The sequence below is a fragment of the Dromiciops gliroides genome, chromosome 3, assembly GCF_019393635.1.
Source record: "Dromiciops gliroides isolate mDroGli1 chromosome 3, mDroGli1.pri, whole genome shotgun sequence".
Lineage (NCBI taxonomy): Eukaryota > Metazoa > Chordata > Mammalia > Microbiotheria > Microbiotheriidae > Dromiciops > Dromiciops gliroides.
In genome coordinates, this window is record NC_057863.1 from 611,653,215 (window position 1) to 611,669,829 (window position 16,615).

The following is a 16,615-nucleotide window of genomic DNA, read 5'->3' on the forward strand; positions in this document are numbered from 1 at the left end:
AATTAGTCTGTTACAGAGTCATCACAAGCACGCCTTGCTTTTTAAACCAAAAAAAAAAAAAATTAGAAACAGTAAACAAAAATAAAAAACTAGTACTGATCAGTTTTCTGACAATACATAATTACTCAAAATTAACTAGCATTTAAACCAAGTTGGGAGGGAAACTGGGGGGGCCTAATAAAGGCCATGTCTCACACTACGTGTGGGGGTGGGTGCAGGGCATTTGTCATTATTGCAAAAACGAATTTTAATTTCTCTTTAGTTTGATTTAAACATTGCTTTTAGTATGATGCCGACACCAGCTTTGCAGAGGGGGCTCTGGAGGGATGTTCATAGCAGCACACACCTGCGGCTCTTCTTCGGTTCCGGAGGCTCCAGGGCAGCCAGTATCGCCTCGTCAAATACATTCTTTAGGCCTTTCTGAAAAGGGGTAGAGAGAGAAAAGGGGCAGTCTGATTCAGTATAATGATTAGACAAGATGAAAAGCAAAGACCCCCAGAATGGTAAACAAGGTATGAGAACACAGAACCACCCAAGATCACAATTCGGTTATCTCCTTCCATCAATCTTGGTCCAAGGTGTGGATTATAAAGGCTAGACAGTCCTGCAGCAGGGTAGCCAAGATATTCATGACAGACACTGGACTTTTGAGGATGCTTTTTGCAAACCAATATATGGCACAAGAAGCAAACAAGCACATGTGTAATTTGCTCAACTCAAGGCAAGTGTGTGATGTACTAGAATTTGGCACACAGAGATAAAGTGTAATAACTCTGCCTTCAAATGAAGCAGTGGAATATGGACCCACAGGAGGGTTCTGAAAGTCCAGAATATGATGTGGGGCCATCCTTGTGATATATGTGAGATGCAAGCACAGATGAAGAGAGCATCAGGTACACTTCAGTAAGCCCAAGTTAGCAAAGGGTCATTCATTGAGAGCCCCCCTTGTCCCACCCACTAAAAGTAGCTGGGGCAACACCAGAAGCGGTGAATGTGTTAGCATAAAACCAGATATAAGGAAAGCAAGAAAGATGGGTACCTTGTCCACAGGTCAGTCTAAAGCCAGTCAGTGCAACAGGAATAAAGCTTCATCAGGCATTCATACAAACAACTGCAATTCTTTTAATTTCAAAATTTTACGATAGCTACAATTACGTTTTCCCTCATAATGACAAATCAGAAGAAGCATGAAAATAAATGCAGCAGAGCTTTACATGTCAACATTAACAAACCTTAGGTTCAACTGTTCAAAATGGAGTTGGGGTATTAAAAGTTACTGTAACAAATGCAAATGTAAAGCAGTAGCAGATACATCAACTTGTCCTTGTCCTCCTCCCTCCCCACCCCCCAAGCCTGACAAATAACTCCACTAGAGCACAGACAGCCAAAGCACTAGCAACAGAAAGGATTGATGCACAAGGAAGAATCCATCACATTACAGCACCTACTAGCAGGTCATCTCTTCCCATGAAAGTTTGTCATGCAAGTACAATTGATAACAGCTTCACAAATATAAAATGAGATGTGTGCATGATTCCATCCACCGTTGAGTGGTGGGTATTCTTTTATTTTCTCCTAGAGGGCATTTTTAATGCTAGACCTGAGCCCCCTTTTACTCCAGTTACTGAAACCATCAAGCTCCAAGCATTGGGCAGCCCAAGGGGCAGACAGTTCATCCAGTCCAAATCTGCCTCGTGATAACAAAGTGTTTTGTGTTTGACTAAGATATAGATATAGAATGTACTTTTAACCAGAAAACTAATACAGAGGTTGCTCTAAGGTGGTAAGTAAAAAGACGCAGAGGCTTTCAAACAGGATCGTTTTATTCCTTTGTGTTGTTTTTTGTTTTTTAAAACGGAGATTCTACAGTGGTGGGACAGGAAGCAGCAGCAAAGAGGGGAAGGAGAAAACAGTTTAGAATATACAGCACTTCCTTTTGGGTTGAGTTTCCGGAGGCTCGAGGGCAGCTAGGATAGCCTCATCAAACACATTCTTCAGACCTCTCTACAAGACAGAGGGGAGGAAAGAGAACAGCAGCTAGGTTAGAGGATTACAAAGAGACTAGCAGATACAAACAGCACCCAAGGATAAAAAAGGGCTGAATGCACATAAAAAAGTAGGTTAGTACAGGATTTAAAAAAAGATTTGAAGGAAAATACATACTACACCTGGAAATATACAAGAATCAAAAAGGGTGGAAGACAGGATGAAGGCAAGGCTTGTGGCCCTCTGTTCCCTGCCTCTTAGTTTATATAGATATATATAGATATATATAAGGGACCAGAGTCTCAGAAGGAATGACTTGCTCATTCAGAGTAGCAGTGTTAGAAGCAGAATTAAGATTCTTTGGAGGGTTAGTATAGTGATCTATCTGCTGCAGCACCACGCTGTCAACATAGTAAAGGCCAAGAATCCAATTGCAATGCAAACATGCCAAATCCTCAAGTATTTCAGATAGATACATCTGTTCTTTTTAGCAAATGAATGAAAATTAAAGGGTAGGCAGAAATCCAGGTGTTTGAACACAAGGGCAGTAGATAATTAAGTATTTGGAATATCCCTAGAAATTCATTTTGCTCGTTTGGAAGAAACTGCATGATTGTCCAAAAAAAAAATTTAAATGGCAATTAAAATGTCTGACTTATGTGAATTCAGCCTCTGAATAACTGAAGAACACAAAGCAATAGACTGATATGGGCATGCTATTTGTTTCCAAATGCTAACAATATACCCATTATGATTGAAACCAGATTTCTGAATAAGCTCATCTTTCCCAATACAAATTCCTAGCGATTTAAAACTAGTTTTAATAGTTTAGCAGAAGTTTACAGAAGAAAGCTCTGAAATGGCATTGGCTTCAGTTATTCAGTAATACTAAAGCACGTCACCATCACCCAAGTTATAGGAAAACAAAGGAAGATACAAGGAGGAGTTACACTATAAAAGCAAGCGGGTCCAACGTGCTGGTGATAGATGCACAAGTGCATCAGAGCACAAAACATGGAGTGGAGAAACAGAATTGTCTCTTGGATGTACAGATACAGAGAGGAATCAACTTATGTTACAGCCAGAAACTCTGAATGGAGCAGAGGGTACCAAAGGCCTAATAATGACTGACTAACTATACTCACTCAGGTCTGCTCTACAGAGAGGGAATTGAAAGGGAACCCTCAAAAGTCTCTCATTTCCTTTAGCCCACAACCACTTTCTCTGTCTCTAAAGTATCTCTAAAGCCTTGAAATCCCGGGAAGAGTCAAAGCCTCCCAAGATTCCCTCATAGCATGGCAGGAGTTGTCTACTGCACAACCAACCCACTTGGGGACCAAGTGACCAATGAGCAGAAATTAAAGTGTCATCAAAGCTTTGCAATTCTCCTTAACTGACTGGACATTCAATAAAGCCGTGTAAAACATAAAATACTAAGGTCTAAGAGAGAGCTCACTTGTTCTCTGTCACTTAGGAATAAGAGCAGTTTAGCCTATGCTAATATAATAGCATAGTACCTGTGTACAAAGGTAATGTCTTATCACTATGTGCTGGGAAACCTCAGAGTGAAGGCTTTATGGAGACACTGTACAAGAGGTCCTTGTTCTTTAGTTAATGGTCGTACTAGATGGCTGAGGTCAACTTTGAACACTAAGATGCCAGGATGCTCTAACACCTTGAGCAAACAAATGCTTGATAAAAATTTTAATGAATTATATGGAAAGAGCAACAAATATTAAGGAGAAACAAAAGCAATCCACCGACTCAAAAGGGAGGGAGAAGAGGATACACACCAGTAGAGAGATGAGAAAGATGACAACTTAAGAGTTGCTATTAAAATATCAATGGAGGGGCAGCTAGATGGCGCAGTAGATAGAGCACCGGCCCTGGAGTCAGGAAGACCTGAGTTCAAATTTGGCCTCAGACACTTAACACTTACTAGCTGTGTGACCCTGGGCAAGTCACTTAGCCCCAATTGCCTTACTAAAAAAAAAAAAAAGAACATCTGTGCTATGGAAGGACAATTAAAAAAAAATAGATTAGAGACTGAACAGCAACATTAAAAAAATGAATTACAGAATTTTAAAGTTAGAAGGGACCAACAGCAGCCATCTAGTTCAACCCATATCCCAAATAAAGAAATCTCCATTCCATTATACCTGACAAGGAGTCATCCATTCTTTTCTTAAAGTCTTCCAAATAAAGAGGGGCCCACTACCTCCACAGACAGCCCATTACACTTCTGGAAGCTCTACTTATTGGGAAGTTTTTCCTGACCTCAAGCTTAAATTTGCCTTTCATGCTCCTGGTTCTTGTCCTGTAGGGCCAAATGGAACAAGTCTGATCACCTTTCTATATAATAGTTCTTCAAATATTTTTTAAATAGCTATCGCTTCCATCCATGTCCCCTATCTGACAAAATCCTCTTCAAACTGTTCTCAAGATAAACAAGCCATGATCTTTCAACAAATTTTGATGACATGCAATTAAAATCTTTCAGCACCCTAGCTGTTGTTCTCTTGACAATTCTTCAGTTTATCAAAATCCTTCCTAACCTGTGGATCTCAGAACTAAACCAATATTCTAAATGTGATTTGACCAGGGCAGAGTACAGCCAAGACTATCACCTCCTTACTCCCAGAAAAATCAGTATCCCTTAACAGACCTACTTACATTGAGTTTGCAGTCTACTCAGATCTTTTTCAAACCAAAAAAATTTTCTTTAAACCTAAGCATAAGGCTTTTTTTGTTTATTACTATTAATTTTATCTTAACTCCATTTCATTTAAATGCCCTACACAAATGGAATTTTCTTATGAAGTACACAAATTTAGCACTTGTCCCATAATATGCCCAATATATGCTAAAGAAATAAACCATACAATCATGGGAATAAACAAAAATATTAAATGTACTACATGCACAACCATATCCCATAGCAAAAAAGGAATTATATAGCAGCTACACCTTAATGCTAACCTATAAAAAAAAATGAAAACTTTGAAATAACTGAGAAAAATAGCCTTAAAAGTTATCCACAAGAACATGATAATCATCGCTCTCCAAAGTAATCAAACAGCATCTGTATCCACAGATAATGGCAACCAATAAAGTTGGCAGAAACACATAATCTTAAACCCATCATGCATGAATAGGTTTAGCATCTAACCCAAGGTCTCAATGAGATTTCTATTCTAACTGCTTTCTCACATCATGTTTCCCACAACCCAAAAAGATCGTCAGAAAAAATATGCATTAAAATAATGGAGATGCAACACTTCAGTTAAAACTCCTTACTATCAAACCACCAATAAATGCCCCAAAGCACAGACACATACACATACACATACACATCCCAGGACCTCCACAACAAGCATCCACTAAGAGCAAATAGAATCAGAATAAAACAACAGCAATAGAAAGAAAGGGGGCTACAAAGGACCAGAAATGCTTAACTTTGGGAAACTTGGAAATTGGGAGTGAGAGTAAACAAAACTAACACAATCTCGACCTAGCTATGGAAGCAATATCCAAGGAGTCTTACTTGAGAAAAGAAAGTTCTCAGTTATTTTGACCACTTTCTCTACTCCAGTAACCATCAAAATAGTTATACTCCACCTGTTAAAACTAAGAGTAGGGGGCAGCTAGGTGGCGCAGTGCATAGAGCACCGGGCCTGGAGTCAGGAGGACCTGAGTTCAAATCCAGCCTCAGACACATAACACTTACTAGCTGTGTGACCCTGGGCAAGTCACAACCCCAATTGCCCCAAAAACAAAAACAAAAACAAAAAAAAACTAAGAGTAAAAATGGATTTTGGAAAAATGGTAGGCCCAGGAGAACAGAAGAATTTCAATCTTACTTTGCTCTGTACTCTGTCTGCCAAAAGAAATGAACATTTTTCCTTTTTCTAAAAGGTAAACATCCATGTCTATAGGCACTGAATATCATGAGTACAACTTGAGAAAAAAAAAGTTACATTTTCTTATGAATAACAAATAAGAATTCACTCTAAAAGCTATAAATTTCACCCCCCCAAAAGACTTTTCCTGTAACTGTCACTTACTATTCTGATGAGTCTTCTCATGTTCTTCCTGAACACAGTTAACCAACTAATAGTAGAGGAAAGCCCTGATAAGGTAAGATAACCTAAAAGTACCATCACTGTCATCTATGGCAGTACAAATGCATGGTCTTCAAAGGAAGGCCTCACCTGTGTGAGCGCAGAACACTCCACGTATTTGACGGCTTTCAGGTCTCGGGCCAGCCTTTTCAGCAGTCTCTGGAGTGATGGGCTTCTGTTTGTTCTTGGCAAGTTTCTCAATAGTAGAAGGGTCATCTCTGAGATCAATTTGGGTCCCAACAAGCAAAAAAGGAGTCTTTGGACAGTGGTGAGTAATCTCTGGTACCCACTAAAGGCATGAAACATACAAATACCAGTTAATTTTGAGGCTTCAAAATGCTCCACAAAGCAAGGAAACCTGGAGAAGGATAAAAGAACATTTAACCAACACACCTTTTCTTTCACATTTTCAAACGAGGATGGGGATACCACTGAAAAACAGACAAGAAATACATCTGTCTGTGGATAACTGAGGGGTCGTAATCTGTCATAATCTTCCTGTCCTAGAAGGAAAAAGGAAAATTATCAGGCACTGAAACTAGATCATTTCATAGCATTAAAATTATATGTATATATGAATACACGAACCATAGCACCTGTAAGCTTAATAGGAACATTTTGGTGATATTAAAAGCCATTTGCCTCATGGTAAGTTGATAGCATTATCACATGGGATTTCTATGGCTGACAAAACCTTTTCATTTCCCTCTCAGCTATACTCCTCATCTTGCAAAACAGCAGCCTTGGTATTAATACCTTATCAGTGCCCTCTGCCCTTCTGATTGAAGTAGGAGATAATAAGCTCCTCCAAAAGCTCCACTGATTCACGAATGCCCCTCCTTAACCTCCTCCCCCCTTCATCTTCCTCTGCATGTTGTCTTCCCCCATTAAATTATAAGCTTGATAGGAGGAACTCTCTTTGTCATATTTACATTCCTAGTACTTAGCACAGGGCCTGGTAGGTTTTTAATAAAATATTTACTGACTGTGTCTGGCTATCAATACAGGCAATTATTTTAAATTATTACATAATTCCAGGACTAATACTTGCAAATGACTCAAGCCCAGAAACCCAAATTTGCTACAAGTAGTGGAAGAGCAAATGAAAACTTTAATAAAAATGACACCAAAAAGTCTCCACACCAGTACTTAAGACTAAAACTTGAGAACATCAACACTAAGGTATTTGGAAAGAATTATCTGGGTTGAATTTTTTTCTTTTCATCCTTGTCTGAGGATAGCAATCAAGATTTAGCAAACAAATGGAAGCAATCTCAGGACACCAACAGGCCATGTCTACGTAAAATCAAAGAAGCCACTGCTATTACAAATTTAAGAACCAGAGCCACCATCAGAGTTGACATATTTATAGTATTTTACATAAAAATATTCACAACTCTGTGAGATAGATATCCTCATTTTTTTTTTAAGTGAGGCAACTGGGGTTAAGTGACTTGCCCAGGATCACACAGCTAGTAAGTGTTAAGTGTCTCAGGCCAGATTTGAACTCAGGTACTCCTGACTCCAGGGTCAGTGCTCTATCCACTGTGCCACCTAGCCGCCCCAATATCCTCATTTTAAAGGTGGAAAAAATTAAAAAGAGAAAAATTTAAGTGACGTAGCCAAAGTCAGAAGTGGTTAGCAAGAAAGCTTATATCCAAACCCAAATCTGATGCCCAAATCTACCATTTTTGTCAAAATGGAACACCTGGGGACAGCTAGGTAGCACAGTAGATAAAGCACTGACCCTGGATTCAGGAGAAACTGAGTTCAAATCCAGCCTCAGACACTTGACACTCACTAGCTGTGTGGCCCTGGGCAAGTCACTTAACCCTCATTGGCCCGCAAAAAAAAGAACAATTAAAAAAAAAAAAAAGATGCCCTCCACCCCCAAAAATGGAGCACCTGCCTTATCCTACTTATATAGTCATTCAGCCTCACAATTAGGTATTGGATTAGGGTTTTCACAAAATTTTGAACTCTGTTACATTCTTCTCCAATAATTCAAGGAACCAGACTTATGATAAGAATATTATAAACATATCTGAATTTTTTATTAAAAATGTGCATTTTCATTATGTACCTTAGGGTTTACAAAGTACTTTCTCCACAACTACCCTGTGAAGCAAGCAATACAAATATACTTGTTTTATGGATGAGGAAACTGGATGAGGGATAAATACTGACTTATGGTTACCAGCTAGGAAATCACAGAGCTAGGGTTCAAATAAAATTCTGACAAAATCTAGCACTCTTTCTAGTATACACTGATAAATTTTCTTCTGAGAAGAACCATATTATTAGTTAGCAATAGTTATTATATTCTTTTTACTGTTCCATCAAGGAAACATTCCATTTCTTGAGGAAGCAAAGGGGGGAAATGTGGTAAAATATGAAAGTTTTTAACAGTCGGTTAGGATAACTGAAAGACACCAGTTTTTCAAGGACCACCCTTTTGGGGAGGAGACGAACAGTCCGCCTGCTGCGCACGTCAGACTGCCTGCGGGACTCGACTTCCGGAGTGGAGAGAACGGAAGTGAGGCTTTTGCCTGCTTGGCGGGACTCCTGAGGGCGCGGCACAGACTCTCTCTCTCCAAAGGTGGCCTTTTCGGTTTGGTGAGTTTTTATAAGGAATATAGACTAAGCTTAGACTTAAGACAATTTGTATTGTGTTTCTACTTTCCTATCCTTCTAATCAACATCACCTTGTGACTACCATAACAATAAATAAAAAGGTCTATCTAGAAAACCAAAAGCTTCTTCCATTTACTAGTTTGGGAGATAAGTAGGGGAGATTTATGATCTAATATCCAATTTTAAATCTCACAACACTCAAACACTGGTATGGATGGGGTACAAATATTCAGAAGAGAAAATATCTAGAGCACTTTGAAATCAATATTGATATATGTTCCACTCTTGTTCTTTCACTGGTAAAATGAAAAGTAGATGTCCACTGATTGAGAAATGACTAAACCCTGTGGTTTGGCATATGCTGAATATTACTAGACTATAAAAACTAATAAATGCAACTGAATACAGACAGGCCCAGAAAGATCTATACAAGATGTGGAGAGAAGCTGAAAGTGAGGCACAAAAAAATTTCAAAAGGGAGCGCTACAAAATTGAAAAGAACACAGCCTCCAAGAACAGATATGAGAAGACAACCCACACCATCCTCTGGGAGAGGTATATGGTCCAGAGATGCAGTACACGTTGTTGCATACATTTTTTTTTATCATAAAAGTATTTTCTTATTTTCCAGTTACATGTAAAGATAGTTTTCAACATTTGTTTTTATAAAATTTTGAGTTCTGAGGGCAGCTAGGTGACGCAGTGAATAAAACACCAGCCCTGGATTCAGGAGGACCTGAGTTCAAATTCGACCTCAGACACTTGACACTTATTAGCTGTGTAACCCTGGGCAAGTCACTTAACCCTCATTATCCTGCACCTCCCCCCCCAAAAAAATTTAAGTTCCACATTTTCCTCCCTTCCTCCCTTCCCTCCCCAGCAATCTAATATTAAACATATTTCTGCATTAGTCATGTTGTGAAAGAATCAGAACAAAAGGGGAAAATCTCAAAAAAAAAAAAAAAAGTAGAAACAGTATGGTTCAATCTACATTGCACACATTTTCTTTTTCTTTTTTTTTTTGGGGGGGGGGCGCACAGCAATGAGGGTTAAGTGACTTGCCCAGGGTCACAGATAATAAGACACATTGCACACATTTTCAATATATTGATCAGTTATACTATTTTTTTCTAACTTCTTTATTTGGGAAAAAAAGGTTTGTTATATGGGCTGGGCTCTCTAAAAGAACAGGAAAAATGAGAAAGATACTGAAGGAAATCATGGTGATGTATATAAAAAAACTTTTTTTTAAAAAAGATGTTATGCCCAATGTTCTGGCAATGAGCCTTCTCTTCAGATAACAAGAATGCACCAATCCATTGCCAGTCTCATACTCAAAACCCTTCCATCTATATAAGACTTTCTAAAGACTTAAGATGGGAAACTCAAATACTCTGTAATCTGCAATTCACAGCAGCTGTGTGTCCCCTTCAACTGTACAGATCCATTCTAGCCCACGTTGTACAACCCTTGCCTATGTCTTCCATAAGCTCCCTGCAAGAGAAGATAGTGATAGGCTGATGGTTCAAGCAAGAGCAATATCGGTTTCTTTTGACACCTCAAGGACATCAATAGGGCATGAGCTGTCCACTGGTTATCCCCCTCTTCTCCTTGTGACCAACTTGCCTTCATTTTTCAATTATGCTTCTCTGTTAATATCTCAATCTTCTGTACCATTCTTTTAATTGTTTATATGTTGCAGCCTGCTCTATTATTCACTCAAATGACCCCAGAATGATTCCCTTTTTTTTAAACTTCTCAAAGTTTGTTACGATTCTATGACTGGCAGCCATAAAATACCAACAGAATGCTGGTATTAATACAATGAGCACTTGATTCTGAGGAAGGTTTGGGGGTATTTAGGGATCTATGCAATTTCTTGAAGGCAATGTAAACCTGGCAGCTTCCTCCTCCTGTTTGGGCCCAACTTGTTACACATTTGAACTGACTATCTAAAATATATACAAATGGATTAGCTCTATGTGTTATCCATCTAACTACGTGTCTTAACTTGGAAAATATCTTCATTAAAGTGCTTAAAAATGGCACCTCACAAACAAATCTTTAGCAAATCAAGGTGTCCAAAGGCTACATAAAGGTAAATTCTATTAATTTCTGTCAGTTTCTTGACCAGTCCTATGGTAAGTAGCATCCCTCTCATAAATGAAAGTGTTATTATGATGCTACATTGTGGCATGAAAATGACCCCAGGCCCTGAAAGACTAAATATTCTCAAAAGATAAATGCTGACCTCTTCTTGTCCAAGCTAGTACTAAGGGCAGCCTAAGTTTAGACAACTTCAGAGGGTTCAGTTATGTAAAGAATTGTTATTTGAGGTTTTTATGACCCCATCTTTTGGATAGAATTTTTTTTAAAAAAACCTCGGCACACACACTGGCCTCTCGGGCTCCGCAAATGGCAGGGTACCCTACCCACTGGTTGTAGCCATCGCCATGGCGCTGGCACCTCACGTCATCACCGCTCGCCAATGCCTACATGGGCCTGGCAAAATTATAATGATTGGAAGCCTAGTGAGGGCAGTCATGTGACTGTCAGAGAGGCCAGCCAATTGGCTGCGGGCTGTGTGTGGTCAGACTGGGGTCTGCTGGGAAGGAGGGAGGAGATTCGCCATTCTAGCTGGAAGGCAACAGATCGCTGCTGTGTATTCTCAGCCGATTCCTGGACAGTTGTGTTGTTCAGGTTGTAGGATTTCCCTTTCCCCATTTTATTTCCTTTCCCTTGATCCTACTGATCCTGTTTGTGTTTTTTTAAGTTCATTCTTGTTAAATAAATCCTGCTCTGTTTTGAGGGAAGCTGACAGTCTCCTTCCTTGCCCCAATATTGCAGCAAGCCGCTTAGCTAACACTCCCCAATTAAAAATTGGTCCCCACAGTTACTGAGTGGGATTGTAAATGGGAATATACTAAGATGAACACATTCTCAGAATAAAATTTGAGGATTTTTTGGTATGGTATAGGTATGTGTGCAGATATACATGTGTGTCTAAAATCATAATTTAAGTATGTGAATATGTAGACATAAAATAATCATACTTTAAGGAAATGCTAAATGGCAGTTAAAATTTAAAATTTTGAATGTTAATTATATTCCCATCCAAGTCCATGAAGCCTTAAAATCTATCCACAGCCCCTTACAAGGTTCATGGACATCAGGCCAAGAAGCCCTAACAACACTGGGATCATTGACACAGATGAAATCATAGATATTTTAAGTAAAGTAGTAAACCAAGCAATTCCAAGTCAAGCTTCTAGTTCCTTTGATAGCCTGTAGCAGTCTTTCCTTCTGAGTTTCACTGTACACTAAGATTTCACCAACTACTCTTCTATCTGTACGCACTCCATTGTAAAAGCTGTATTTCCCTAGATCAACATCACCATGTACATTACAGGATTTTTGTGAAGAAAATGCTTATAAACAAGCAAAGCAGTACAGAAAAATTAGAACTTGAATTCTCACGTTCTCCGATTGTGATTGCCACAACTCATGCATACTCATCTCACCCAAAGCATTCTACAAAACAAGTATGAAACACCTCTGACATGGACATCTACAGAATAAAACATGTCAAACATATTCTCACCTGCAGTATCAAACAGTCCAAGAGTATATGGCTCTCCACCAATCATAACAGTGACTGCATAGTTGTCAAATACCTTAGAAAAACACACAAAAGGTTAGGTGAGGAGGAATCTGTAGACCCCAAAAATAAGTAAATAAAATGCTTCTCCCTGATTCTCGCCCAATGCCTCATGTCATTTTTCTTTTCCAACTAAAAATTTTGCCTTCTCCAAATTGTATGCACTAAATCAGAAGAGGTTTTAAAGCACTTTTCTTGAAAACAGTAGCAGCAGATGAAGCAAATACAAAGGGAGGAGCCTCTAGACCGCTGCTCAGAGCAGAAACCTCCAGGTCTCTAAGAAAACCTAGTCTTGGTTACACTTGCTTGTTTTATTTAAATGTCCAGTTCAATTTCTAAAAGACTGTTTCTTTTCCATTCAAAAAAAATTTACTATTGTGGTGGAATCCTTTTTTTTTTAAAGCCTTTCAGGACATAACTGACCCCAAAATGGCCCACTTAGGCAAAAAAATAAAATGTAGCAAACTCAATAAACCCTTTAAGAAGTGATGCTGAGTCTGTAGAAGGGGGAAAAGATAACTTGGCAGGGAGTCGGCAAATAAAAACAAATGTTTCAGAATCCAGGAGGATTCTCACTCCTGGACCCTTTTTGTGCATTTTAACTATATGCTGAATTCGTAAATTAAGTGAGTTTTGTTTAAGTAACTGAAAATTAAATGGAAAAAATGACAGAAGAATTGATATTAGACGACAAGGACAAAACTGTACAAAGCTCAGCTAAGCACCCACTTAAAACAACGAAGTCTTAATACAAATGGCAAGCCTAGTACATAGAAACAGAGCATAGAAAAGTATTTGCTGACAGGATCATTAATTTTACAAAATGTATTCAACAAGGCAGTATCCCGAAAAGAACAGTGAATTTCAAATCAAGAGAGAGAGAGAGGTGTCTATCTATATACGCAAAGACATAATATAGCCCTCACTCTGCCACTAACGAATAGACTGTATGGCCCTGAACAAGTAATTGTTTTGACTTATGGATTATCTGTAGAATACTGTATAAATCTTATTTGTACATAATTATTTATACCATGTCTCCTCTAAAAGAAAGTCAGCTTCCTGGAGGCAGGGGTTGTCCTTTTGCCTTGTATTTGTATCCTCAGAGTTCAGCACAACATTTGACACTTACTAAGTGCTTAATAAATGCTTACTGACTGAATCAGATTGTGAGCTCCTTCCAAACAGAAGGGACTGGTTTCATCTTGCTTTGTAACCAGCACAGTGCCTGGCACAGAGCGTCTTGACACTCTTCCTCTGCCAATGAATGGAAACACACTGCCAGGGCCCTTGTAAACAAAATACTTTAAAAATGAGAGCCCCCCCATGGATAGGCAGAGCTAATATAGTAAAAATGACAATACTACCTAAATTAATTTACTTATTCAGTGCCATACCAATCACACTACCCAAATATTATTTTATAGAGCTAGAAAAAATAGTAACAAAATTCATCTGGAAAAACAAAAAATCAAGAATATCCAGGAAAATAATGAAAAAAAATTCACAGGTAGGTGGCTTAGCGGTACCAAACCTGGAGCTTTACTATAAAGCGGCAGTCATCAAAACTATCCGGTAGGCAGCTAGGTGGCACAGTGGATGGAGCACTGACCCTGGATTCAGGAGGACCTGAGTTCAAATCCAGCCTCAGATACTTAACACTTACTAGCTGTGTGACCCTGGGCAAGTCACTTAACCCCAATTGCCTCAGCAAAAAAAAAACAAAAAAAACCAAAAAAACCCCCACAACTATCTGGTACTGGCTAAGAAAAAGAGTGGAGGATCAATGAAATAAGCTAGGCACAGGAAACACAGTAGTAAATGACACTAGTAATGTAGTGTTTGATAAACCCAAAGACTCCAGCTTCTGGGATAGGAACTCAGTATTTGACAAAAACTGCTGGGAAAACTAGAAGATAGTATGGCAGAAATTGGGCATAGACCAACATCTTACACCTTATACTAAAATAAGGTCAAAATGGATACACGATTTAGACATAAGAGGTGATACCATAGGGGTAAATTAGGAGAGAAAGGAATAGTCTACCTTTCAGATCTTTGGAAAGGAAAACAGTTTATGACCAAACAAGAGATAGAGAATATTATAAAATGCAAAATGGATGATTTTGATTACATTAAATTAAAAAGGTTTTGTACAAACAGAAGCAATGCATCCAAAATTAGAAGGGAGGCAGAAAGCTGGGAAACAATTTTTGTGGCCAGTACTTCTGATAAAGGCCTCATTTCTAAAATATATAGGGAAATAAAGCAAATGTATAAGAATCCAAGTCATTCCCCAATTGAGAAATAGTCAAAGGATATGAATAGGCAGTTTTCTCATGAAGAAACCAAAGCTATCTATTCCCATATGAAAAAATGCTCTAAATATCTAATGATTTAGAGAGATATAAATTAAAACAACTCTGAGGTACCACCTGACACCTATCAGATTGGCTAAAATGACAAAAAAGGAAAATAATAAATGTTGGAGAAGCTGTGGAAAAATTGGAACACTAATGCATTGTTGGTGGAGCTGTGAACTGATCCAACCATTCTGGAGAGCAATTTGGAATTATGCCCAAAGGGCTATAAAGCTGTGCATACCCTTTGACCCAGCAATACCACTTTTGGGTCTTTTTCCCAAAGAGATCATGGAAAGGGGAGAGGGGCCCACATGTACAAAAATATTTATAGCTGCTCTTTACGTGGTGGCAAGGAATTGGAAGTTATGGGGATACCCATCAATTGGGAAATGGCTGGACAAGTTGTGGTATATGAATGTGATGGAATACTACTGTGCTGTAAGAAACGATGAGCAGGAGGAGTTCAGAGAAACCTGGAGGGTCTTGCGTGAGCTGATGATGAGTGAGATGAGTAGAACCAGAAGAGCATTGTACACAGTATCATCAAAATTGTGTGTTGATCTACTGTGATGGACTATATTCTTCTCACCAATGCAATGGTACAGGAGAATTCCAGGGGACTCATGATGGAAGAGGATCTCCAAATCCAGGTGAAAAAAAAAAAGAACTGTGGAGTATAGATGCTGAATGAACCATACTATTTCTTTTGGTTTTGGTGCTGTTGTTTTTCTAGTTTGAGGCTTTTCGTCATTGCTCTGATTTTTCTCTTATAACATGACTAATGCAGAAATATGTTTAATGTTATTATATATATATATAAATAAAACTAACACCTATATCAGATTACCTGCTGTCTAGGGGAGGGGGCAGGGAGGAGAGGGAGGGAGAAAAATCTGAAATTGGAAAGCTTGCATAAACAAAAGTTGAGATCTTTACATGTAACAGGAAAAAAAATAAAATACTTTATTACAAAAGAAGAAAAAAAATGAGACCCTCCCCCACCCTATCCCCCTTTTTTTTTTTTGGTAACACTCACTGTCTGATAGCATAAAACAATCCCATCTCCAACTACTTTCCCTGCTTTGAACATAATAATATTATCTAAAGAGTGAAGGAAGCCACATATGCTAGGTTCTACCAGTATCAAACAATGAGGTGGACAATCACATATACCTATACAATCAATTCACATCACCAGTCCTTTATTAAGAGGCCTAGGGTGCAAAATGCTGAGGATAGAAAGACAAAAACAAAAAACACAGCACATAATGGTTACAAACAATTATAACTATTATACACTTATAAATCTATAGCAGTTTGGGGAAAATGTTCTAGAATTCAGCATTAGCTATCGTAAGAAAGGGAAGTGATAGGCAAGTTCCTAGAGGAACTGACTTACAAATCCCTAGAAGGAAGAACTTGTCCTCAAGTTTTTTTATCCTTTTGCTTAATATCTTTCTTATTGTCTCACCCCTCTACCCTATTTTCATCTTTCTGAGAATTTTCACTGTAAGAACTATTCTGCATATTACTACCTTTTGTTTCACACTGAATCAATTCCTCCCCGGGATCACTCACCTTTAGATAAACTAAATTACAGTACAATCTCTCTTGGAACAGTAGTTTCTCATGATCAATTAGCACGCCCAAACTTCTAGATGGTCTCTGTTGTCCTACTCAGACCAAACGTGAAATGCGTTACCCTATTCCCAACTCCCTGCCCCCCCCCCCACACACACACACATTGATAAGAGCTGGTAGCATGATCCTGGGGAGACAAGAGTTGCCAAACCCACTCCCACAGCCCATGGAAATGGAGCTCTCTACAACTCCAAAGACAGCTCTAAGCTTAC

At 38.7% G+C, this 16,615-nt stretch overlaps 1 protein-coding gene across 1 annotated transcript in view; it reads right to left on the reverse strand.

Moving 5' to 3' along the window:
* Positions 1 to 232: 232 nt before the first annotated feature.
* The window catches only part of CDC42 (cell division cycle 42), a 55,635-nt gene continuing 39,252 nt past the window's right edge, over positions 233 to 16,615 (reverse strand). The window contains 5 exon segments of the mRNA XM_043997151.1: positions 233 to 420; positions 6,198 to 6,251; positions 6,253 to 6,396; positions 6,501 to 6,610; positions 12,343 to 12,415. Of these exon segments, the coding sequence (XP_043853086.1) occupies positions 331 to 420; positions 6,198 to 6,251; positions 6,253 to 6,396; positions 6,501 to 6,610; positions 12,343 to 12,415 (471 nt within the window). The 3' untranslated portion in view covers positions 233 to 330.